Source organism: Myotis nattereri (genome assembly GCF_964212035.1).
Source record: "Myotis nattereri genome assembly, chromosome: 6".
NCBI classification, from domain to species: domain Eukaryota; kingdom Metazoa; phylum Chordata; class Mammalia; order Chiroptera; family Vespertilionidae; genus Myotis; species Myotis nattereri.
In genome coordinates this window covers 61690408-61717302 of record NC_138081.1, presented here as the reverse complement: position 1 = coordinate 61717302, position 26895 = coordinate 61690408, and the positions used below count along the sequence as shown (strand labels likewise).

The window sequence follows — 26895 nt, the reverse complement described above, 5'->3', positions numbered from 1 at the left end:
TTTTCAGGCTGGCCACGCCCCCCAGTGACCCAAGCTCCCAGCCTCTCCTTTTTTTCTTTTTTCCCCCTGGGATTTATTTATCTTCTATAATTGAAACTTTGTAGCCTTGAACAGAGCCCAGGGCAGGCGGGAAGCTTGGCTTCCTCCATCTCCGAGGCCAACCCAAGCCTCTTGCTTGCTCCATCTCTGTAGCAGCCGCCATCTTTGTGATGGAGTGACGGAGTGATGGCTAATTCGCATATTACTCTTTTATTAGATAGGATAAGAAGGCATATGCCTATGGAAGAGGGCATGGGATGGGGAACCAGGGAAATAGTAGAGGAGAAAAAGAGGGGGCTTGGAGGAAGGGTGAGAGGGAGAGTCAGAACAAAGGCCACATGGGGTTCCAGTGTTCTGCCTCCTGGTCCCTCTTGTTAGCACAAGTGATGGGGCTGCCCATGTATTCACAATCCTCTCTAGCTCTTCTTGGGAGCTGCTTGAGGCCTGAGGCCCAGGCTGATTCTCCCAGGAGAGTGTGGCTGTAGCAGAGGCAGAGGTCAGACAGACAGGCTCTGACACGTGAGTGAGCCATGGGATGATGTCAACAACAGCTGACCTGTCACAAGTCCTGAGGATGAAAACCGATGGGAATCTTGTTTCGGAGCTGCCAGTGCCCAGCTAGCTCTTGGCTAGGTGCTTGGGAACAGACTGACTAAAATAATGGAGCAATTTTGTAATCTGTCATAATACCATAAGCCACAGATCCACAGGCCTTGACCCCTCACAGGTATAATAAGCTCCTTTTTTCAGCTGCACATGTTCTCCCTGTGGGGAGCAGAAAGGGGGCACTTTTTCAAAATGCATATCCAAAGCAGGTGTTTTTCTGGAGAACAAAGCATTATATTCATTAGCAGCAATCTTATAAACCAGTTCTTTTTACTAGCCAGTTAACTAATTGACAGGTAAGAATCTGTATTAATAATATACTGCAGTCAGGCATTGCTTAATCTCACAGTTTTATTAAAAATGTAGGCAAGCTTTGCAAGCCAGCATGACTGTCAGCTTTAAGCAGGAATCCTGCTTACCAAGGATCTTAACATTGCCTGTACAACAATATCCCACCAGCAGAAAATTGTTCTCCCAGGACAAAGTCCAGGAGTCAGCAGAGTTCCTCACCTGGAGGACTTTTTGTTGTTGTTCCCTCTGTGATGCATCTGAGCAAGGAATTGACTTTTGTCCCTGTTTTCTTAAAATCTTATTGGCATGATTCACATGTTCTGGACCAAATTATCCAGTTGGTGAGTTATCCCGACTCTTCCTTTCTGCTTTTCAGTGTCCTTCACCCTCTTCTAAAACATTTTATTTTATGGGGTATGGGAAGAACTATTTCTCAAGTCAGTAGCAACTCCATCAAAAGGTTTGTCCGTAATGGCAGAGATGGTGAAATTCACAATCTATAATATCACCTTTCCAGTCTTTGCCCTTGAAACCGCACCCATTTTTCAAGGCCCCGCTTACACACTCCCTGGATCTTCTCTCCTTTCCCCCTCTGATGGAAATCAAGTGTCTTCCTCTTCCACTGTCCCAGCACTTGTGCTAAACTTCTCTTGTGCCCTCGACTCACCTTGGGGCACAATCTGCCCCATCCATGTTCTCAGCCTCCCTCCCATGATCCCTTGCCCACGGCAAATACTAAATACTCAGTAGGTCAAATGGAACTTACCTTTCAGTGGTATCTCTAATCTCAGTCAGTCTGTAAACAGTCTTTTGACCTCTGTGCTTTTAATAACTACCTCTAGAATCTAGTCCTTCTCTGTGCCAAGACCTTTCACACCTCTTGCCCACCTTCCTGTTTCAGCCTCAGCCCCCTTAAGAGGACTATCTCGAAGCCAAAAATATGACCATGGGACTCCTCTGCTTAAAATTCTTCCACAGGTATTCATGCATTCCCCAGATATTTACAGAGCACAGACTGTGTGCCACGTACTGTGTTGGGTGCTGGGACCTCAGCAGTGAACAAAACACTCCAAAATCCTGCACTCGTGGAGCTGACACTCTAGTGGGGGGGGGGACAGACAATACATAAACAAGTAAGTATGTAAGTGCTATGGGAGAAAAAAAAACAGCAAGGGGATCTGGAGTGAAGAAAGGGGAGTCCATGCCCTGCCGACATGGCTCAGTGGTTGAACACTGACCTATGAACCGTCAAGGTTCAATTCCTGGTCACCCGGTGGGGAGCATGCAAGAGGTGGCCGATCCATGGTTCTCTCTCATCATTGATGTTTCTATCTCTCTCTCCCTCTCCCTTCTTCTTTGAAATCAATAAAACATATTTTAAAAAAAAGAAAAGAAAAGAAAGAAAGAAAGGGAAGGCCCGTGCATCCTGGGTTGGGCAGGAAAGGACGAGCTTCTGTGAGAAGGTGACTTTGAGCAGGGACTGGGGAAGTGAGGGAGAGAAGCAAGTGGAAACCTGGAGGAAGAGCTCACCAGCTGGAGGAAACAGCAGTGGAAGAAGGTCCCATGGTGGCAAGGAGCAAATCAGTGTGTTTGGAACAGAGGTAGGAGGTGGTGGGTGGGTGGGTGCGGGGGGAGTGGGGGGATTGGGGGGTGTTGGACTTTGTGGGCATTATAAGGACTTTGGATTTTACTGAGTGATATGGGGGGTTTAAAATGTTTCAACAGAGGAGAGTTTTAATCTAACTTCAGTTTTTAAAACCATTCTTTCCCTCACAGCTCCACTCCTGCCCTTTCACCTGGGAACTTCTTGCCTAGAACGTATCACCTGATGATTTTTTCACTCAGTTAATTTCTGATTCTTCATAAAATTCCCAGTTTAAACAGCATGTCCTTAGGGAAGGTTTCCCTGACCACCTAGATCCCACCCCTATTTCTCGGATTCAATAGTCACAGCACTTATTTCACCACATGATAAATGCTTAATTGTCTCTGCCCGTCCCAACCTCTGTGCCTGTTCCCCATGGTGTCCCTGGTTCTAAAAAGAACAAATGAATGTCTATCCTCTGTAATCTATTCCAGTTCTGCTCCTCCAGCCCATCCCCAGAGCCCTGTGCTAGGCCGTGGCCCTGTCACCCTGGATCATGAAGTAGCCTCGGACCAGCCCCCTGCCTGAGTGTCTTCACACAATTCATCCTGCTCACAGCAGCAGGAGCCTCTGTCCTCAAGCATTTTGACCATATCACTGCCCTTCTTAGAAGCCTACAGTAGTTCTAATTGCCTCTTGAATGAAATTAAAACTGTTAATCATGGGTTTCAAGGGTCTCTACCAATTAGCTGCCTCCCTCCCCCCACATCTAACTGCTGTCATCTTCTCACAGGCCCTCAAGCAAGGCTTCCCCTGCTGCCCTGAACACCTGGGCCATGTCCGTCCACCTCCCTCCTAAGCCAGTGCCTGGGGCATCTCTCTCCTTTCTTAGCTCACTCCCTCTTTCTCCCAAGTCATAGCTCTTCCCCCATTTTAGAAATACAGGGTAGGGCAAACGTAGGCTTACAGTTGTTCATATGGAAAATAGTACAATAATGAATAAATAATAATACAAGAATAAACTTTTGACTGTAAACTTAAATAACTGTTTCTTAAGTCGATTCCATGTGGCTTTGTCCTTTCTATTATAACCTGTTTTCAGGTCTCAGAATATCTGTGCTTATATGTTAGTGCCTCAGCCTGTGACTTCTGCTCATTGAGTTTTGGTATTATCTGCCCTATTAGGGCCCAGCAACACCAAGGACAAGGGACTGTGTCTTTTCATCCCTTGGGACTCCCTGTGATCCTCAAGCATGTTCTGTGCCTGAAGTCCCTGCTCACCTTTGCAACAGAGATGGAGGGGAGACTGGAGAATGGGAATGCCTAAAGGAAACCTGTTTTCCTTCAGGTTGCCCAGCCCAGACTCCAGGCAGTCTGACAGGTGCAGCCCAGCTGAGCAGCAGTTAGTTAGCGGTCAGCATCGCTGCCACGGGGGTGGGGGTGGGGGTGGGTGGGGGGTAGGGGGGATCTCAGTGTGGTGGTGAAGAAGAGGGACAACAGCAAACCTTCTGAGTGCCCACTCTGTGCCAGGCCCTGTGCTGGGAGCTTTACAGTTGTTTTTCATGTCCACGCCCCTGCTCTCCCCGCCTCGCCCCCCAAACCTGACAAGTTAGGTGAGATTATTAACTTACAAGCACTTTAGGAGTCAGAGCAGTGTGTATAATCAGCCCTCTCACTGACAGAGGTCTTGCAGACCCCCTAATGTGCTTCTCTGCTCACACCAGGAAGGACGTGTAGGGGGAGCGGACCTTCTGGCACAGTGCTCCAGATCTAAACCCGAGGCAGACAATGTTGTATCCACACAACACATGCACAACATACACAATGTTGCCTCCCACTTTATGTCTGAGGAAGATGCCCCAAGCTTGCCTGCCCCCGCACAATCCTGCTCACCTTGTTTCTTTTTTAAAACATATTTTTATTATTGATTTCAGAGAGGAAGGGAGAGGGAGAGAGAGATAGAAACATCAGTGATGAGAGAGAATCACTGATCGGCTGCCACCTGCACGCTCCACACTGGGGATCGAGCCTGCAACCCGGGCATGTGCCCTGACCAGAAGCGAACCGTGACCTCCTGGTTCCTTGGTAGATGCTCCCCCACTGAGCCACGCTGGCTGGGTCCTGCCCACCTTGTTTGTCTAGTCAGCCCATGTGAGACAGGACTCTTCCTATAAATAATTACTTTTTAAATTCTAGCCAAAGATTCCTTTAAGAATTTGATGAAAGCCATGGACTCTTTTCTGAGAAAAGAACGACATGAGCATACGACGTTTATGTATAGCATCGGTGTTCGCGGAACTCCTCCCTGACTCCTCGCCATCAGGTTATCCCAACCCAGGACCTACAGCGAGAACTGCGTGTTCTCTTCCATCTTTCCGGCTTGCAGAATTCAGAACTCATTAAAGAGACGTGTTGGAGAACTCTGTGTCCAGGTTATTTCTGTATGTTCATGTTTTAAACGATGTGCTGCAGGAGTCTGGAGTTATTTAACAATGCAAGTGCCAGCTTGATAGTGGCGACCTAAGAGAAAACCTAGGGATTGAAAAAGAAGTTAGAGAAGGGGTTTGCGGGAAGGTAATTTCATGCTCCTTTGCTCTGATTGTACCCAATGAATCTGTGGTCCCCACTGTCGGTTTGAGTCACAACACCTTTATTTCCAGAGGGACTCTTGTCGTGACTGTAGATTACACTACCATTCTGCTTCGGCTTAATGCTTTGAAGCACTGCGCCAGAGTGGGCTCCATTTACAAGGGGGAGCTCCTTTTCAAACAGTGAACTCGTTTTTTCTGGAAAACTCTTCCCTTTGTATTTGATGAGAAAGGAAAAAAGAAAACAACTGGTCTTGCGGGAGGCTGTTTGAGGCTGAAGCGTGACCTCTCTCGGTGGCGAGAAGGAAGGGCCTTCTAAGTAGGCCTCTTTTAACTGCGACATGCCCGAGACCAGTGTCTGTGGCTTCAGAGTGCCTGTGAACCCCCTAAAGGCGTATGCAAAATTTGGGGTGTAAAAAATGCGTTTTTCTTAACAAAAAATTAGAAAAAGGTCCAGAGCTTTCATCAGGTCCTTAAAGGCTCCTTTGCTCATGAAAGGTTAAGGTCCACTGGGTTGGGCCTGTTTTCTCCAAGTATTTGAGGGAAGATGACCTCCAGCAGAACCACTGGGGGAGCTTGTTGAACACTCAGATTCCGGGGCTCCCCCCACCCCCATCTTCTTAATCAGAATCTCTAGGGGTGTGACCTGGAACTCGGAATATTTAACAACTTCCCCAGGTGATGTGGTTACATTTCTGAATTAGCTAGGAGGTTTCAATTGTTTAACATCACTGGTTGGAATAAGACCAACAATGACAGTGCGGTGCCTATATTTACGCAAATAGGGCTGCGTTCAAATCCCAGCCCAATTACTTACTAGTTATGTAACCTTGATAAATTGTGAACCCCTCTGAACCTGAATGCCTTCATGTGTAACTGTGGGGCTAAATAATTTCCCTGACTTGAGGTAATATTGCCCAATGCTTAGTAAGAGTCCAAAAAATACTTACTGGTCCTAGCTCCTCTTAAACACTGAGTATTTCCAAAGCTCTCCAGGTCCAATGTTGTTTTCTTAAAAATGCCTTATGAGTTCCCCGCCGCCGCCCCGACCCATAAAAATGTTGTCATTAAAGAAACAGGTTAATCATTTTCCACAATGATCCGCCATCCATGTGTAAAGGAGTCTTGTTATGTCATCAAATATGCCTGAACTATAAACTGTAAGTTGAACTTTCTTAGTCTCAACTTAACAAAATAGCCATATTCATATTTTGCAGATTCTACTACACTGTAGCTCTCTCTGTGGAAATCCCTTCCTACTCCTCTCCCCCATGCACACACACTGGATTGTTTTGAGCAAATTCCTTCCCTCTGGTGATTTTGCAGCCCTATTCTACAACAGTTTCATGTTTTCTGTCATTGGAAACTCATTAACACAACTGGTCATTTTTATATGCCAAAGAACATTTATGATATAAACAGAAAATATAAAAGACATACAATGTCTAAATAAAAACAACTCTTCTCATTCATTTTCACATGCATTAACCAAAGTTGTCATTTGAGGGGAAAAAATCTAAGAATTTGTCCCTGGTGCCTTTTTGAGGTTAGACATTTATTTCAGTCACTGGTGGAAGAAGTGCTTATTTTGAGCAACAGAAATTATGGCTCTGTGAAGAACCACAATTCTGCTTACCTTAAATTTATCACCTTATTATTCTTAAATCTGTTTATCAAAATCTTTTTGAATGGGATAAACCCAGGTTTTGTAGTCTTTGATTGCCATCTGCTGGTGGTTCTCCATACTAGAAAGTAAAAATTCCCAGGAAGATTGCAACACCCTGGCTATTGCTTGATTTAAGTAGTTCTTGCAACCTTAGAGAGAACGATATTCTAATGCCCATAATGATATCAGAGAATCACGCCAAAGTTCCAGAGAACATGTCTCTCAGAGACGTACCTTGGACAGTTGTTTCCGGGGAGGATGGTTGCACAGCTACCAAGCATCACTCTGCAGGGCCAGTTGCTCACTTTTTTTTTTTTTTTATAAATAGACTTTACTTTTTAGAGCAGTTTTAGGTTCACAGCAAAATTGAGTGGCGAGTACGGAGAGTTCCCATATACCCCCTGCCTCTACACATGCACAGCTTCCCCCACTATCAACATCTGGCACCAGAGTGAAATGTTTGCTGCAGTTGATGAACCTATATGGGTGCATCATAATCACCCAAAGTCCATGGTTTCCATTAGGGTTAACTCTTGATGTTGTCTATTCTATGGGCTTTGACAATGTATAATGCTGTGTATGTAACGTTATAGTAGAGAATAGTTTCACTGCCCTAAAAATCCTCTGTGTTCTGTTCATCCCTCCCTAAACCCTGGCAACCGCGGATAGTTTTAGAGTCTCCACAGTTTTGCCTTTTCGAGAATGTCCTATAGTTGGAATCCAATGATACGTAGCCTTTTTATTTTATTATTTTTAAAAATATATTTTTCTTGATTTCAGAGAAGAAGGGAGAGGGAGAGAGAGATAGAAACATTATTGATGAGAGAGAATTATCAATCCACACTGGGGACTGAGCCGCAACCTGGACATATGCCCTGACCGGGAATCAAACCGTGACCTCCTGGTTCATAGGCCGATGCTCAACCACTGAGCCATGCTGGCTGGGCGGGATATAACTTTTGTACTAGATCTTTAAAAGGTTTGGCTGATATCCAAGAGTGAAAACTATATTCTGAGTAAAGAGAAAAGAAGGAATTAGTAGAAATGGTGAGCTAGTTCACCCTCTTGTTTACTGCAGGAACATACTGAAGCCATACTAGTTAAAAACCACCTCTCTCTCTCAGCATCCAAAGGAGATTGCAATGTCTCTTACTCATGTACTCCTTTAATAAAGTTCAATTTAAAGGAAGTATTGCTAATGTGTAGACCAGTGGTGGCGAACCTTTTGAGCTCGGCATGTCAGCATTTTGAAAAACCCTAACTTAACTCTGGTGCCGTGTCACATATAGAAATTTTTTCCTATGAACTTATAAATTTTTTGATATTTGCAGCCATAGTAAAACAAAGACTTATATTTTTGATATTTATTTTATATATTTAAATGCCATTTAACAAAGAAAAATCAACCAAAAAAATGAGTTCGCGTGTCACCTCTGACACGCGTGTCATAGGTTCGCCATCACTGGTGTAGACTGTAACCTGGAAGCTGGACTGAGAAATATTTTCCCACCTCTTATTCCTATTCACAGCCAGACTGGACTTCATGCTATTTTCCAAATGTGCTCTGAGATGATTCCACCTGGATTTTTTTTTCTTTCATTTCTAGTTAAGTTTCAAGACCTAGCTCAATTGCCTTCTCTCTTCTTTGAGGCCTTCTGATTCTGTCAGAAGAAATGACCCTTTCCTATGAACTTATAAATGATTTATTTATATATCTCTTATAACATTTACAATTTCTTTTTTGGGTTTTGTCCACTTATTGAAATATTTTGTTCTCCTTATTAGATTGTAGGTGAGTTTCTGGAGGTCAGAGACCCTGTCTTAAACATTCCTGTACTCCCCACACTGGCTAACAGTGTGTATGAGCTCTGAGAATGTTGAATGTTGAGTGACTGAGTCTATAATAATCTGTATATTTGGAGGTTGGGAGGTACATTCATTCTGGAGTTGGTGATGTTTTTACGTGGTTTACAGTTACTTGATGTATAGTTGCTATCACTTCCAGGAATGCCCCTTCCACCTCCACCCCCTGCAGCAAACTCACCCAGCATCGAAACATGAGTGATACATCTTTTTTTGTTGTTGTTGCTAATCTTTACCAGAGGATGGAGGGATATATATATATATATATATATATATATATATATATATATTTTATTTATTTTTCCATTGATTTTTCAGAGAATGAAAGGGAGATGGAGGGAGGGAGGGAGGGACAAAGAGAGGGAGAAACATCAATGTGAGAGAGAGACATCGATTGGCTGCCTCCCACACATGCCTCAACAGGAGTCAGGTATCGAGCCTGCAACCAAGGTATGTGCCCTTTACCAGAATCAAACCTGACACCCTTCAGTCCTCAGGCTGGCTAGGGCAAGAGTGATACATTTTGATTCACAATATGAATATATCTCACTAGGCCTGGCACCTTAAGTATGTAGGTAGTGGAGGAGAAACATTGTTTAAAATGTATGGAGTCAGAAACTACTCTGTGGAAAATTCTTCTACTCATTAGATGGTAAATTTGTAAGCAGAGGATTTGATTGTCATTGAGCCTTGTCAAAAAGGAAAATCTATTTTAGTAGGAATATACTCAATATGCAGTGCATATAATTATGAATGTATCATATTTTTTAAAAATTCTGATGGGAATCATGCAAAATAGAATTTATCAGAATTTTTCTGTTTGTAGAATACAAACTTACAGCAATTATAATTATTATAAACTAGAGGCCTAGTGCACGAAATTCATGCGGGGGGAGGGGGAGGGGTCCCTCAGCCCGGCCTGTGCCCTCTCGCAGTCTGGAACCCCTTGGTGGATGTCTGCCTGCAGGCCTAAGCCCCCTCACAATCTGGGACCCCTCACTCCTTATCACCCGCCTGCTTGCTGTTCCTTACCACTCCCTCGCTGCTCCTTAGTCCTGCTGCTGAGGTAGGAGAGGCTCCCGCCACCACTGCTGTGCTTGCCAGCCATGAGCCTGGCATCTGGCTGAGCAGCACTCCCCCTGTGGAAGCACACTGACCACCAGGGGGCAGCTCCTGTGTTGAGCGCCTGTGGTCAGTGCGCATCATAGCGACTGGTCTTTCTGGTCGTTCTGCCATAACGGTCGCTTAGGCTTTTATAATATAGATATTAATTTTATTTATTTCTTAGAGCAGATTTAGGGTCACAGAAAAATAAAGTGGAAAGTACAGAGGTTTCTCATATCCTTCCTGCCCCCGCATCAACATCCCTCACCAGAGTGGTACAAGTGTTACAACTGATGAACCCACATTACACATCATTACCACCCAAAGTCCATAGTAAATATTAACTTTTGTACCTAACTTTATAATTTTGTATTTTTCTTAATTAGAGATCTTCAATTTTATAAGCTTCAGGACCCAGAAATATTTGCTTTTTAACAAGATGATTTATGTTTTTACTGAAGTTCTAATCTCTACTGAGATTTTTTCTTCTTCTTACTCAAATATCTATGCCTTTGATTGCCCAGAGTGAACTCTTCTGTTGACTTATGGCACTCTTCCAGGTTATAATTCAATCTGGGTGGGAAATTTCACTAAGTGCTATTTTATGGCTTACTTTGCAATGCCAATCATTACTTTTTCACCATGCAATTTAGCTGTATTGGTGATGCATAAAGTTAATTCATAAAGAAATGACCTGAGTTTGTTGATACTTCATCGACAACTTGCTGTAGGACAATAAATTTTCAGCTTTGTAATCGCAGAAGTATTGACAAGTCCAACATACTAATGAAAACAGGAGCCAAAATACAAATCTGCTCCCAATACTAAAGGAAAAACATAGACCTCAACTCCTCTTTTAAAGTTGTTTTCATGATTTTAGAGTTGAGCATAAACAAGTTCTAATGTCTTTCTAACTCACACCTCCCTTCACATTCTCTCCAAGTCTGAGATTGGGATTTCATTGGGTCCTAAGGGCCTTAGGGGGGTAGGGAATGAAAGAATTGCAATGGTTTAGTTCCTTTTACCTAGTCAAAGTTTCCACATGTAGGCTACAATTTGAAATTTCAACTGAAAAAGTGTTGTGAAAGCTTTTTGTCAATCATAAGTGTTGTAGAAACGTTACTTTGTTGATTTTACTGTTGTCATTATGATGGAGGTTACTTTTCATTTTTATTAGAGACAAATAAAAGAAATTGGTTAACCTGAAGAAATTTAGCTCTTTTTTAAAAAATTTGTTTTTATTAATTTTATAGAGACAGGAAAGGAGAGGGATAGAGAGATAGAAACATCAATGACATTGAACGGCTACCTCCTGCACACCCCCTACTGGGGACCAAGCCTGCAACCGGGAGGTGTGTGCCCTGACCAGGAATCAAACCAGTAACCTCTTGGTTCATGGGTCGATGCTCAACCACTGAGCCACACCATCTGGGCAGATTTAACTTTTTTTTCTTTATCTTTAAATTCTTTATTAGTTAAGGAATTACAAATGTGTCCTCATTCCACCCCATTAACCCCCATCCTCCCCCCACACCACTCATGCTCTCATCCCCCTGTTGTCCATGTCCATTGGTTAGGCTTATATGCATGCATACAAGTCCTTTGGTTGATCTCTTCCACTTACCCCCACCCTCCCCTTCTTTCCCTCTAGGGAATAATAGTCTGATAGCTGTTTCTCTGTCTTTGGATCTGTCCCTGTTCATCAGTCTAAGATTTAGCTTTTAATGGGAAAAAATCCTGACTCTGAAACAAAATAAGGGTGATTTGCTAGGCTTTGGCAGTGAAGGTTATTGTAAGGTTGGGGGGAAAGGACTGGAAACACTGTATGTATCTACTTAGTAATTCCAATCTTTCCAGTCTTTTTGAGGCTAATTCCATTAAGTAGAAAATTAAATAATGTTGATTATGCCTACACAAATGTATTTTGGTATGTATAAATGTAAGTCAACACCAGTAGTACAAGGATGACTTGCAACGAAGAAAAGAGTCACTCTAAAGAAAAAGCAAATTATTAAAAGGAACCTAAAAATAGTTAGGCTTTCTACACTTGAGAGGAAATATCTGCCTAGCAATTAAATATTCATTTATAGACACATATAGAGACAACACAAAAATGCCTTTTAACATGTACCATTAGAACGAGAAGAAAATGTGGTTGTAGCTCTGGTTCTACCATACTCATTTTAAATATTTCATTAAAATGATCTCTTGAAAAGAACTATTGTGTTAGCTTAAAAGCATCACAGTGAATTAAAAATTGTGATTAATTAAAGGTATAATTCAGATTTGCTTTGGAGAAAATTTGGATGATTTGAGTTTATCTATGTTCAATAAAGTTAAGTTTTAGGGTGAAATGTGTTTATACTTTTGGAAATATAATACATTTTCAAATCTTTAATCTGCTTTGGTAAAAAAAAATCATATTTTAGACTGGTCTGGATGTTAGTAAATAAATGTGATTTGTTCAAAATGTTGTTTCATGGTTCAGTTCTGTTCAAGCCACTCTTATGCATGACCCCAAAGCTGCAGTGAAAAGATTACTACTGCAGAAAAAAAGTCAGAAATGAAGTATTTATCATCAATAATTTACGTTGCCACGAGATTATAAAACTGATATGTTATCTTTACACAAATGCTGAGTAAAACATGTAATCAGAACAATAAAAAATAACCAGTTCAGCATTATTAATAGCTGGGAAGACTTAATAAGAAATTCAACATAAACAAAAGAAACGAGGATCCTACCCATATCCGCAGAGCCAACTTTTGTTTCTGAAGCCAGGCCAATAGTTCTGAGCATCTTAGCACTGGGTGATCACAATACTGCTCTGACTTCATAGTCCAGTCCTCTTCCTCTCATGTCTATGTTTTATTTTCCCCTCTCTAATATAGTCTTTGATAACTTTATACAGAACAAAGTGAGGAGGGAAACACAGAGAAAATGATTTCCTGAAATTTCCTTTCAAAATGGGACATTTCAAAGGGAAGACAGAATACGTGTGAACATAGTCTATGGCAAAGGAAAGCATTACTGATAATGATACTACTAGCTTTGAGGACATGATATAAAAGATGACATAGGGCTAGATTTCTCTTCCAACAACGGCAAGTATATGGGAAAGGAACTTAGTAAATAGAATATAAAGTCTTAAAGTGGCTTTTTAAAAATACAGTGTACTATGTAATAGGACATAAAGAAATCACGGTCTTCGCCTACTGCCTGGGTCGGAGAAAGCGCGGTTGGCTGGGCGGCGGGGACGGGGAGGTCGCCGCCTCTCCGGCTCGGGGAATGTCCAGCTGTAAAAGGGGCGCATGGAAGACCCCAGTCTTTTAATAACAAGCACTACGTGGCAACCAAAACCCTGTCCGCCCTGTTCTGAGTGACCCTTGTTTCCAAAATGTGGGGGCTGGAGGAGCGGATCCGGAACCTAAAGAAAATGATTATCCGCCATGGAAATTAAAAAGCGAGAAGGCAGAACTGGGCGAGGTAGGGGTAGGAGAGAGGGAGAGACAAGGACCTTCTGCGCCCCCAATCCCACCACGTGACCAGCCCGCACCCACTGCTCGGCGGGCGCGGAAGCCGTCGTTGGGGCTCCAGTCACCGCCCCTGGGCCGGGAGTGGGTCCTGGGACAGGAGGCAAAGAAGGAGGGTGGAGGGACTCCAGGACCAGGAGCCGGGTCCCGGGGGCGGGCCCACGGGAGCTCTGGGGGGGCGGAGCTGTAGCTCCGGGGGCGGGGCAAGGGGCGGGGCCTCGCAGAATTCCAGGGCTGCGCGCGCCACGTCTCCCTTAGCGAGCGTGTGAAGCAGAGGCAGTGGGAGGGAAAAACCGAGCGGGGCGGGAACTATCTCTTCTCGCGAGAGTAGGCGACGGCAGCGGCGGCGGCGGCGGCGTGTCCGTGAAAGTAGCGTGGGGGCGGGGAGGAGAGGCGGCGTCGGCGTCCGAGCTACGCCACACCGGACAGGAGCGCTGGGCGTCAGAGCGCTGAGCGGGGTCGTGGGGGCGGCGGGGAGAAGAGGGAGGCAGAGGAGGGTGGGCCATGGCGGGGCAGCAGTTTCAGTACGATGACAGCGGGAACACCTTCTTCTACTTCCTCACCTCCTTCGTGGGGCTCATCGTGATCCCGGCCACATACTACCTCTGGCCCCGAGACCAGAATGCCGGTAAGTTCCTCCTGCAGCTGCCCGCGGACCTGCTGAGGCCCCGCCGGCCCCTCCGGCCCCTCCGGGCCGCGCCGCTCCCGCCAGCTCGGGCCCAGCCCAGCTCGCCGCGTCCGGGTGATACCGCCCGCGCGGCCCGGTCTGGCGTCCAGGCGGCCGCCGCTCGCGGGCCCCGGGAGCGGCGGTGTTCATCTCGGTGCCCGTCCGGGCTCCTCTCCACCAGCCTTCATTGTCCTCCTACAGTGGGGAGTTTCGCTTCTCCCCCTCTCCCCATTGTTCTGGACACTCGGCAGCCTCCTCCTGTCTCTTTGTCTTCTCGGCCTCTGGTTTTATTGTCTATTTTTCTTTATGGAGGGAGCAGGGTGGGAATGGGGAGTGAGAGAAGAGTTGGCAAAGGCGGTAGCCGAAGGTGCAGGCACAACTCTCAGTCCCCCAGCCACGTTCCTCTGCCCCCGCCCCTGTTTCCCAGCTGCAGCTGTCGGTACAGATGTTTTAGGTACCGTCTGAGCTGGGTGGCGTGTTTAGGATTCCAGCGGAGCTCACCAGCCGTCCCTCCCCCGTCCCTTTCCCCCCCCTCGCGTTTCCATTTGTTAACTCACACTTGTGGTGGTTATTCATTCCCCTTAGCAAAATAGGCTTTTCTCTATTTCCCTTTCTTTTGGCGTTTCCTGTTTGTGGCGGAAAAAGTGCGAGTGCGAAGGATTAAGGCTTGGAGGTAGTCCGTCTTGTAGGTAGTTAGGAGGTAGCTCGTTCATTTGCTTTTAGTTCCAAATCTTTTCACATTAAATGACCATTGGATTAGAACACAGAATATAGATTCTTGTCAAGGTATTTTATGTGTGGGCAATGCGTGCATTCCATTTGTTGCACTCTCCTAGGGCATATGGCAGGTGCTATTCTTAATGCAGATGGAACTGTAAGGCCCTAATAGGTTATTTATGGAAGCGTTAACAGTGACTAGTAGGTTTTGAGTACTAACATTTAGGGAAAGTTTCTACTTCACAAGAGCTTTGCTAACTTGATTAAATTTTCCCCTAAGTTAGGTGTAGTGGAGGTCTAGGTTGTCCAGGTTATATACTGTACTTTGGGGTAAATGTTAACACAAACATTTGAATATGTCCAGAACTTATGCTTTAAGGCTGATTATTGCTTTCCAAAATTCTTTGAGTTATAGAAGTTAAATTGAATGTAGGATAAATAATAGCAAAGGGTTCCATTTTTTTTTGTGTGCATTTAGCAGTAATTAAAATATCCATTAGGTGCAGAATACTAATCAAAGTTACCAGTTTTCTCATTCAGTGGGTAGTTTATGAAAATTGGATTTTGATCTTTTGTGCCTTTTCTTTCCTAAGTTTATTTAAATTTCTGGGTTCTTTGGACAGTAGTTGTGTATAAGTGGTAAAGTCTATTGTTTCCCTTTATCTTCAAATCCTAGGCCATTTTGGTAATTTTATTTCAATTAAAAAGAGTTCATTTTTCAGTATAGAGTTTGTTTTCACTTATCACCCATTTGTATGTGTAGTTGGTTGTGTGGAAGACAAAATGGTATTGGGAGAATAGGTAGGTTTGGTTTGAATGTGCTGCAAGAAGCTGCCCGGATTTCAGAAATTAGTCATTTTAGTCTACATTGAATTTTTGAAATTTGAAAGTTATAAATATATATATATATATATAATTACTATTTTTTAAATATATTTTTATTGATTTCAGAGAGGAAAGAAGAGGGAAAGAGAGAAACATCAATGATGAGAGAGAATCATTGATTGGCTGACTCCTGCATGGGATTGAGCCTGCAACCCAGGCATGTGCCCTTGACTGGAATCGAACCTGGGACCCTTCAGTCTGCAGGCTGATGCTCTATCCACTGAGCCAAACCAGCTAGGGCTTGAAAGTTATATTTTCATGATGGGTTTTATATGATAAAATTTGCCTGATAACATATCATAGGCAGGTCATACTTGAGCCCCTTCATATAGTTTGGTCTTTGGAAAAGTGGTAGGGAATTAATATTGACTAAGTCAATATGGACTTCAAATGTTACTTTATTTAATCCTCAAAAATATACAATGAAGTAGGTACTATTATTTTTTTTAATATATTTTATTGATTTTTTTACGGAGAGGAAGGGAGAAGGATAGAGTTCTCGATGAGAGAGAAACATCGATCAGCTGCCTCCTGCACACTCCCTACTGGGGATGTGCCCGCAACCAAGGTACATGCCCTTGACCAGAATCGAACTTGGGACCCTTGAGTCCGCAGGCCGATGTTCTATCTACTGAGCCAAACCGGTTAGGGCAGTAGGTACTATTATTATCACCTTTATTCCTACATGCAGAAACTGGAATTTAGAGAGCTTAAGTAACTTTCCTGTGTGGTGTGGTAGAGCCAGGTCAGTTTAGCTTCCAGTCCCTCTGTTATTTCCATATTGCTAGATAGAAAGTTAGATGTTTATCTGCCCTTTATTCACACCTTTGCCTTAGCCAGTAAGTGTGCCTATGTTGATGTTTGTTTGGTCTTGCCTCACATTGCATTATAAAAGTTAAGGTGGATACTTAAATGCTATTCTAATCATGAAAATTGGTGTGTATCTTTAGAATAGAGTCGTTTCTTTAGAATTGCAGTGGTATTAAAAGGATGTTTTTGTCATAGTGACATTTTCCCCAAAGTGTCTTGAATATCAGAGAAATCTTGAATTATAGGTTCACCCAAAGCTCTGAAAAAAATAGTTTTTCATATTTTTGCAGCAAAATAATTTGGTGACTGGTACTGACAGGAGGCTACTTATAATATTTATTCATCTCACTTAAAAAATCATATTTTGCTGTTGTAGTAGTTCTTCGTTTGTTTATTGGAGCTGTTTTAGACCTCCAGGGCTTGTTAGGGTAGAAATATACTGTCTTTCTAAAATCTGAGAAATTCTGAAGTATATCTGTCCTCAAAGACTTTGAATAAAGGATGTGGACCTGTAATAGCACTTTTGAATAACACAATAGGATATTTTAATATTTGAGTTTTAAGCTTACATTTTTTAATTTTCCTGTGAAACTGTAAGTAGCCAGTACAAAAAGTTAGGCATATGAGTCTGAATTTCAGAGTTCTTATGGCAGTCTTGACTTTTCAGGGATATCCTCTGTATGAAAGCATGAAAAGATTTTCTTTGCCAGCAATTATACAACCTTAAAGTTTAGTTTAAGTAATTTTTGTTTAGCTTTTTTTAAAAAGATGACATATTTGGGGCTTTTAGTTTCATGGTTAATAGTTGTTTTAGTGTAGCTCATTTGGAATTATTGGGCTCTCAGAAAATATGGCACCATTTCACAGATTGTAAAATCTAGGATTTGAGAAATAGAAATAGCTTGGTCATTGGCATATTTGGCATGTTAGTTGAAGTTAGTCTGTTATCCAAAACATTATCAGTAGGATCCTTTTGCCTTGATGTTTTGTCTAATATTTTGGGTTAAGTGGGCTTATAATTAATACCCCTTTTAGTAGTTGAAGGTGATAATATTGTATGACAACAGTTATGTTATTAATAACTGGAAAGGAGCAAAGAAGGCCAAATATTATAGGCATGCCCAATAAAGTCTGGGTGAAATAGGGAAGGTACTTTGTCTGTTAGTTACACCTAGGAACAAGTCATTGGCCAGAGTAGGTGTGGCTACAGCAAGTGTGGGAAGATTTAAGATACTTAAGCTCCTAGCCAGCCGTGGGCAAACTATGGCCCGCGGGCTGGATCCGGCCCGTTGGAAATGAATAAAACTAAAAAAAAAAAGACTATACCCTTTTATGTAATGATGTTTACTTTGAATTTATATTAGTTCACACAAACACTCCATCCATGCTTTTGTTCCGGCCCTCTGGTCCAGTTTAAGAACCCATTGTGGCACTCGAGTCAAAAAGTTTGCCCACCCCTGTGACAGAGGAGTTCTCTCTCCTGCTTGCTCGCATTTGACTCCTGGCTTGTGGTGTTCTCATGCTCCTGCATTTGCCCACATGGCCCACTGCCATGTGTACCCCCCCCCCCCCCAATGGACTGATGGAATGTAACTAGCCTGACCCAGCACTACCAGGACTGGAAATTGGACACTAGTTTTGTTTCTAGCTCTGCTGAATCTCCATTTGCAAACAGAGGGATGTAACTCCACATAAGTCTCTCATCCTCTTGTGAGAGTTTCAGAAGATCATTTGTCTTGATGTAAGGACCTCCCCGCTAGCACTCAGTTGGGAAAAGCGATTCTCCACATCCACTGGTGGATACCCCACTTTGATAACAATTAGACATTTATATAACTTATGAAGCAATCATCCCAATAAGTCTAGTACCCACCTGACACTATACTTAGTTATTGTAATGTCATTGACTATATTCCCTGTGCTATACTTTACCTCCCCATGACTGTTTTTGGAACTGGCAGTTTGAACTTCTTAATCCCTTCACCTTTTTCTTCCATCCTGCCCAACCTTGCTCCCATCTATCTGGTGGTCAGTGATTTGTTTTCTGTATCTGTGAGTTTGTTTTTGTTTCGTTTGTTTATATTGTTTTTCAGATTCCACATATAAGTGAAATCATACAGTATTTATCTTTTCCTGACATATTTAACTTTGCATAATACCCTCTAGATCAGCCGTGGGCAAACTACGGCCCTCGGGCTGGATCCGGCCCGTTGGAAATGAATAAAACTAAAAAAAAAAAAAGACTATACCCTTTTATGTAATGATGTTTACTTTGAATTTATATTAGTTCACACAAACACTCCATCCATGCTTTTGTTCCGGCCCTCCGGTCCAGTTTAAGAACCCATTGTGGCCCTCGAGTCAAAAAGTTTGCCCACCCCTGCTCTAGATCCACCTATGTTGTTGAAAAGGCAAGATTTCATTATTTTTTATGGTTGAGCAAAATTCCATTTTGTGTGTGTGTGTGTATTACATCTTTTTTTTTTAATGTTTTTTATTGATTTCAGAGAGGGAGAGGGAGCGAGAGATAGAAACATCAATGATGAGAGAGAATCATTGATTGGCTGCCTCCTACACAGCCCCTACTGGGGATCAAGCCTGCAACCTGGGCATGTGTCCTTGACTGGGAATCGAATCATGACCTCCTGGTTCATAGGTCCCACGCTCAACCACTGAGCCACACCGGCAGGGTTATACTACATCTTTATCCATTTATCAACCTGTGGGCACTTAGGTTGCTTCCATATCTTGGCTATTGTAAGTAATGCTGCAGTGAACATAGGGGTGCATATATCTTTTCTAATTAGTTTTTCAGATCTCTTCAGATAAATATGTAGAGGTGAAATTGCTGAAAACTTTTTGATCTTACTCCTTGATCTTTTTCAATACTCACTGTGTGATCTTAGGCAAATTACTATTTAACTTGTATGTGTTTACTTATCTGTAAAAGAGAACGTAGTTACCTGTTTCACAGAATTTAAAGTCAGGATTAAACAAATAGATACATGTAAAGTGTTAGTGTCTGGCACATAGCGGGGCTGTTAGCGCCTTCTGTTTTTGCTGGTTACATATCCTTTAAAAAAAAAAAAAATATATATATATATATATATATATATATATATATATATATATTTATTGATTTCAGAGAGGAAGGGAGAGGGAGAGATAGAAACATCAATGATGAGAGAGAATAATTGATTGGCTGTCTCCTGCACGCCTCCTACTGGGGATAGAGCCTGAAACCTGGGCATGAGTCCTAACTGGGAATTGAATCATGACTTCCTCGTTCATAGGTCAACGCTCAACCTCTGAGCCATTCTGGCTGGGCTGGTTACATAGTCTTTCTGGAACAGTTTCATTGGGAACTTAAGTACCCAGATTTTTATTTTTGCTTGGAAGGATTAATGAAACTTTTTTAAAAGGTTACATTTCTTTATTCTTCTTTGCTTACTCCCTCTCAAATGTCAAGTGTTTCATCTCTGACCTGGGAATGTCAGTAGGAGTCCACTTTTAGTGCTTAGAAGTAGAGTAAGAAAAACTCTAAATTTGAAAAGTTAGACATTTTGGTTTTAAGTTCCAACCTAGTCCCTATTTAGTTATTTCTGAACTCACAGCTTCATTTTGTAGGGGTAGTAATAAAAACCTGCCCTACCTACCCAACAAGTGATTATGAGAAGCAAATAAATAAATGCATATAAACAAGCAAAACTGTGCACTGTAGAAATTGCTTCATTTAGCAAATGTTTATAGAGTATTAACTTTGTGCTAGATGCATCTTGTAGATAATGGATTAGAAGCATAAGGGAACTGAACAAAAATTACACATGCTAATTAAATATTTTGGTGTATGCAACCCCATTGTTTTCCCCCTGTGGGGATGACTTTAGGCATAATTCCTCCTCTTGTGGGGAAAGGCCTCACATCCCCTCCAGTCTTGAGTGAGATAATTGTGGTCCTCCTCATCAGCTCTGCTGCTGTTTATTGAATGTTTACTAGCATCAAGGTGGGTAATACTAAATGCACTCACAATAGCACTTTGAGCTAGATTCATGTATTATCTCAGTTTTATTAATGAAAAAATGGAGCCTTAGAGAGGTAACTAACTTGCTTAAAGCCATATAGGTACTAGGTAGAAGATTGGGTGTTAGACCCAAATCTGTCTTATGCCAGAGCTTCTCTTATTAGCCACTAATCCAGGGGTGGGCAAACTTTTTTACTTGAGAGCCACAATGGGTTCTTAAACTGGACCAGAGGGCCGGAACAAAAGCATGGATGGAGTGTTTGTGTGAACTAATATAAATTCAAAGTAAACATCATTACATAAAAGGGTACGGTCTTTTTTTTGAATAGTTTTATTCATTTCAAATGGGCCGGATCCGGCCCGCGGGCCGTAGTTTGCCCACGCCTGCACTAATCTATACTGCCTCCTGTAATTAATATAATATTATAATAAGTATTAAAATGGCAAGTGGAAAGTGCTCTGGGAGGACAGAGGAAGGAGTGGATAATTTTGTTTTGGGATTTAGGTGTTTAATGCACAGGAGAGGTGATTTATGATAGGTCTTAAAAGGTAAGTGGGATAAGAACATTCTAGATGTGGGGAAAGCATATGCAAAAGCAAGATGATGTTCAGAAATGGTAAAAATTTAATGTCATTGACACTTAGGAGCATATCAGCCATTTTAGGAAGTTCATACTTTATTTGGTACGTTATTGCATAAACAGTGGAGGTTTTTAAGTAGGGGAACAACATAGTCAGTTTTGCTCTTGTGGAGCATTGTATGAAGAATGATTTCGTAGAAGCGGGGGTGGTGGCTAGGTGGAAAAAAAGTAGATGGAGAAGGAGTCCATTTCACAGACTTATTAGTCCATTGAGATATCAGGATGTAGGGGAATGGGAAGATTCGAAAGAGAATTCTAAGTTAACTTGGGCTATTTATGGAATATAAGTATCAGAGAGAATGAGAGAGTGGAATGTAGATTTTGAATTTTCACTCATCTCTGTTTTTACTTATTTCTCTTTTTCTTAAAAGCTATTTGGTGATTGGCCCAATAATAACCTATTAACATTTGTCAGTTTTGAAGATTGAGTTCAGGGAAAAGGACGGGTATGAACATTTTTATTTAAAACGAAATATTGGTCTTACTGATTTACGTTAGGGGATTTCTAATTACAGTAGTTTTCTCAATTTCTTGAATAGATTTATTTGTGTGTGTGTGTTTTTTTAAACAAAAAACTGGCTAGTATCAGCTTTATGTTCAAAGGAATATATTTTATGAGTGTGCATATTTAATTTAGAGCAGCTGTTGCCAACCTTTCGGACTTCACGGACCACCAGTGGTTCGCGGACCGCTGATTTAGAGCATATAGTCTTCCTAAGACTTTAGATCTCAAAGGGATATTAGAGATCTGAGAAGTTTGAGTTGTTTTAAAATAAAGTCATTCCCACTGTGTTCCATCTTGACAGAAAGGGGTATGTATTAGACTGGTAGCATAGAGACACTGAGGTCCTACACAGTAGAGGAAACCAGCTGAGTACTTGGCAGTATGAATTATATTACAGCATTTAGGCTTTATAGATGTGGTGACAAACATTGGGTTTGTAAATGCTTTGTGTAAAATTGTTTTTATTTAAAGGTCATATTGCATACTTGCTTGATCTTAGAGAATCTAAAAAACAAAGATAGGCTTATTTTTGTTTCCTCAGATGTTCTCTTAATCACATTTTTTAATTCAGACATAAAGGTCATAACAAATATATCCATATTGTACCTGGACTTCCTTTTAAAAAATGTTTCCTATTAACAGACTATTGATAAGAAATGTTGCCACCTCACTATCACATTGCTTCTTTGAAAAGTGATGTTCATTCTCTTAACATTGTGGAATTGTGTTTGTGTCAGTATGGATGGAGGAATTTTCTCATATAGATTTCAAATCATTTGGCTTTAGATTTTTGCCTGTTTAGTTAAATCTAGTAGTTATTGGTTGAACATTTCACTGTTTGCCTGTACTAGGAGCAGCAGACACCTATAGAGATGAATGCAATATAGTCCCGTTTTGATAAGTCTGTAATCAGGGTGGAGTGGAAGGATTATAATTAGATAAGTACACAAATTATTATATTCAGAGCACAACAGAATGTATAGTTCTTTTTTTTTTTTTTTTTTTTTTTTTTAGTGAGCTATAAAAATATTTAAAAATTTATAATTCCACTTCTGGGACTCTTCTGAGGATACAGTCCTTTTATAATAAACTGGGTGTTTGCTTTTCTTTTGGACTTTGACATTTTATAGCAAATTGAGAAAAAAGAAACGAGAAAGAACTAGTTTGCCACCCCCTCCCCCCTGAAATTTATGTGCTGTGTTGCCCTGTCCCACGCAAGTAGAACTGAAGTCCTTGCAGCAGTTTTATTTGTTGCAGTTTCTTTTTTGTAAAATTCTATTTCGACTTTTTATTAGAGGTATCATCTGATAAGTTGTTTTTAGCTACCTCTCGTTCTTAAAATGTTTGACTTGGATTTCTTACATATTACATTTTCTGCTTTGGATATATAGTTAGGATAGGTGTGATTAAATTAATGAGAACAGGGACACTGTATTTTAGACAATCTAGCTATTCCTTTAGTAGAGGAAGGCAGTTAAAATAGTGATTAATCACACAGGCTTATGAGTTTAAACCTGGGCACAATTCCCATCTCTTTTCTTTAGTGGTTACTTGCTACTCCTTTGATACCATCTGTAACTTTGGGCAAGTTACTGAACCTCTCGGATCGTTTTTTAAAAAAAAAAGTATAATACATACATACCCCCAGGGTGATAGGGGAGTGTCCTAAATGAGATAATTTATACATTCAACAAATTAGCACCTCCAATTTGCCAGACATTGTGTTAGGCACTGGAATATGGGTGAATAATATAGATGAGATACCTGTTCTTTTGAAACTTACATCTTAATGTGGGGGAGACATACTACATATAAACAATAAAAAATATCAGATAGTGATAAATAGTGTGTAGAGAAGTAGAGTATTCAGAGAATCTTCCTGAGAACATTTCTTCGAGCTGAATGACAAAGGAGAGTCAGCCATTCAAAGACATGAATTGGATGAGTAAGGCCTATTTCAGGCTTGAGGAACAGTATGTACAAAAGCTTTTACTAGTAAAGCAAGAAACAGTATACATATTCCAGGAACAAGGGAGACCAAAGTGGCAGGAATGTGGCGGGTAGGGAGAATAATCTGGGATAAACTCAGAGAGGAAGCTGGGATACATCATATCTGTAAGCCAGGGTATGAGGCTTGAATTTTATTTTAGATGCAGTGGGAAACTATTGAAGGTTTATAAGCAGAGAAGTGACAAGGTCTGACTTACTACTGTATTTCTTAATGAGATGAAAACATTCTTTTTTTAAAAAAAATATATTTTATTGGTTTTTTACAGAAAGGAAGGGAGAGGGACAGAGAGTTAGAAACATCGATGAGAGAGAAACATCGATCAGCTGCCTCCTGCACACTCCCTACTGGGGATGTGCCCACAACCAAGGTACATGCCCTTGACCGGAATCGAACCTGGGACTTTTCAGTTCACAGGCTGACGCTCTATCCACTGAGCCAAACCCGTCAGGGTTCTCATTTCCAATTTTATGAGTAAAATGCAGCAGGGTGGGGTGGCGGAAATTGGATACTTGGCCATATAAAGGACTTGTATAAAACACTGTAAAATCTCAAATGGAAAAAATTATGTGACAGTGAATGAAGAATGGGGGAATATATATATATATATATATATATATATATATATATGTGTATATATATATATATATGTGTATATATATATATATATATATATATATATAGTCAAAATCTATAATTAAGGGTGGTGGACAGACACATTAGGTTTCAGGTATCTGTTTCAATTATAAAAGGTAAATAAATCCCAGAATTAAAAAGAAAAAAAAGAAAAAAAGGAGAGGCTGGGAGCTTATGTCGCCAGGGTGCTTGGCCAGCCTGAAAACGGCCCTCAGCCCCTCACCCATACTGGCCAGACACCCCAGTGGGGACCCCCCACACTAAAGGGGGTGTGGCCAGCCTGAAAACAGCCATCAGCGCCTCACCCAGGCTGGCCAAACCTCCATGGGGTGAGGGTCCCCACTGGGGTGGACATCCTCCAAGAGGTCCCACACTGCAAGAGGGCATAGGCCGGGCTGAGGGACCCCCCCGAGTGCACAAATTTTTGTGCACCGGGCCTCTAGTTTTCTATAAATTGAATGATTCAAGGTAATTTGCAGCTTCAGGTTTTGGCAAGGAAATAGTTCTTTTCAAAAATTTCAGAATACATTATACTGTATATATATCCCACGTTCAAAGACTGTTAAATTGTGTTGTTTACCCATATCTTCAGAAAAAAATCTCTTCTACTATTGTGGTAAACTACCTGCTTCCCTATTTATAATGGTCTGGCCCTCTAGCAACTTCAGCGTAAAATTATAGCTAATTTGCCTACAAAGGTCAGGTGGTCATAATAATCTGGCCACTCAGTGTATATGTTTTGTTTACATTTGCTTGGGATATAGGACTTGGGTTCTGAATATGATACAATCACTGGACATTTTTCCCCAAGCCACAGGTGTGTCATTATGTAACACTAGTGACACAGTGTGTGAAATCACGTGAGACCCAGACCCGTGGGAAATCACATGAGACCTGGGACCCCAGACCCCGCCACACCGCAGGACTCCCCCGAGACCCAGAGTCAAGTCCCCGCCCACCCACGCGTGCGCGTGCCTTGCTGTGCATGCAGCCTCTTGATCCGGCCTTTGGTCGTTACAGCGTTAGGGCCACTGGGTTTTTATAATATAGATTAGGTATTTTGATCATACTTTAGATAACTTACAGCATTTTTAATTTCCATAATGTAGCCACTTGCTGTATTTTTAAAGTGGTCTTTACAGAGGTTGCTTACAGTAACAGATAACACTTGTAATTGTGAGATATACATACCTCCTTGGGATAATTATGGAAATTATTATTGTTATTGCCTTCAGATGATCTCTAAGTATGCCTAACTACCATTGAGATGTTAGGAGGAAGAGGGGGCTGTTTTTTTGTTTGTTTTGTTGATGTTGCTGCTTGGCTTTTTGGTCTTTTAAAATAGTTATCAAGCGCCCCAGCTTGATTGTCCCAACAATGAGTGAACCAGTATCATATTGGTGAGAGATTTTCTCAACTAACTGCAGATAGACTTTGGATAGCTAGAAAACTGATGTATAATGTTTTTAGACTTTTAGAAATATTGAATATAACTTTTGATTCTTGGTACTGTTTTCTGGGATCTTTTTAAGGATTTAGGAATAGTTTTAAGAGTTTCTGAATTTTGGAAAGAGAAACGTGGAACATCTTTTTCTTTTAAATAAATGGTTATCTGTATATCATTTGGCTTTAATTTTAATAATCTTTGTTAAAAGGCATGTCCTAAAACTTAATCCTCAAAATATAAAAATTTATAGATATATTTATCTGAACTGAAAAATGAAGTCAGACTTTTCTGACCAAGTTTCATTTGCCTAATTGGTTTAACAGTGAGGACTGCTTTTGCCTGTTAGGTTACACAGCATATATTTTCTATAAATTGAATGATTCAAGGTAATTTGCAACTTTAAGTTTTGGCAAAATATGGTTAAAGTAGAAGATAAAGCCATTTTGTCTTTGTCTTTATATTTTGCCATATGGGCAAGAGTGTACTTTTTATTTTTAAAAATAAGTTATAGTATTTACAGTTTTAACTCTTTTTGGACATATAGAATATTTACAAGTTGCTTATTAATGAAAGCATACATATTTTTCTTTTAATAATTTATCAATTTGTAATATTTATGTTGCCTTGATAACATAAATGTAGTGTCAGATATTTTAACACATAAAACCTTATAGATGTTAAACTTAAGTATGATATATAAACTTACGATATGTAATAAGTCTTTGGTGATATGTGCCAAAGCATTTATTAGGTGTAATGTCTTGATGTCTGCAACTTGCTCTAAAATAATTCAGATAAAAAGGAGGGGGAGGGAAAGTGGGAGCTAGAGTTAAAGTCAAAGCTGCAAAATCTGTGAATTTAGGTGAAGGGTGTTTATTTTAATATATATATATATATATTTTTTTTTAGCTATGCTGAAGGCCTGAAAATGTTTGAAATATAAAGTTGGAAAACCGTAGTAGTCACAGGGATTAAAAACTTAATTTTGAGAAGTATGTGTCAGTGTTATAAGAAATGTCTTACCAGGGTGAAAGTACGTTAGGATACAATTATGTGGGGAAGTAGAATGATGGGCTTGTTCATGAATTTTTGTAAATGGATGATGGTCTTATGAAATTACTATGATTTTTAGATGCCATTGGTACATTTAACAGCAATGGAACTATTTTATTTTAAAATGTCAACTTTATGTCAGAAATGGCATCTTTTGCAACTCTTCAAACTTACGATGAAACATTTTTTATGCCAAATTAGAAATCTATAAGAAGGTACATGATTTTAA

The 26895-nt window shown here is 41.0% G+C and overlaps 1 protein-coding gene across 1 annotated transcript in view; it reads left to right on the top strand.

Moving 5' to 3' along the window:
• The first annotated feature begins 13591 nt into the window (after positions 1 to 13591).
• Positions 13592 to 26895, top strand: part of SEC63 (SEC63 homolog, protein translocation regulator) — a 70245-nt gene continuing 56941 nt past the window's right edge. Inside the window, exon 1 of the mRNA XM_081094718.1 lies at positions 13592 to 13904. Within this exon, the coding sequence (XP_080950844.1) occupies positions 13781 to 13904 (124 nt within the window). The 5' untranslated portion in view covers positions 13592 to 13780. The remainder of the gene's footprint in view (positions 13905 to 26895) is intronic.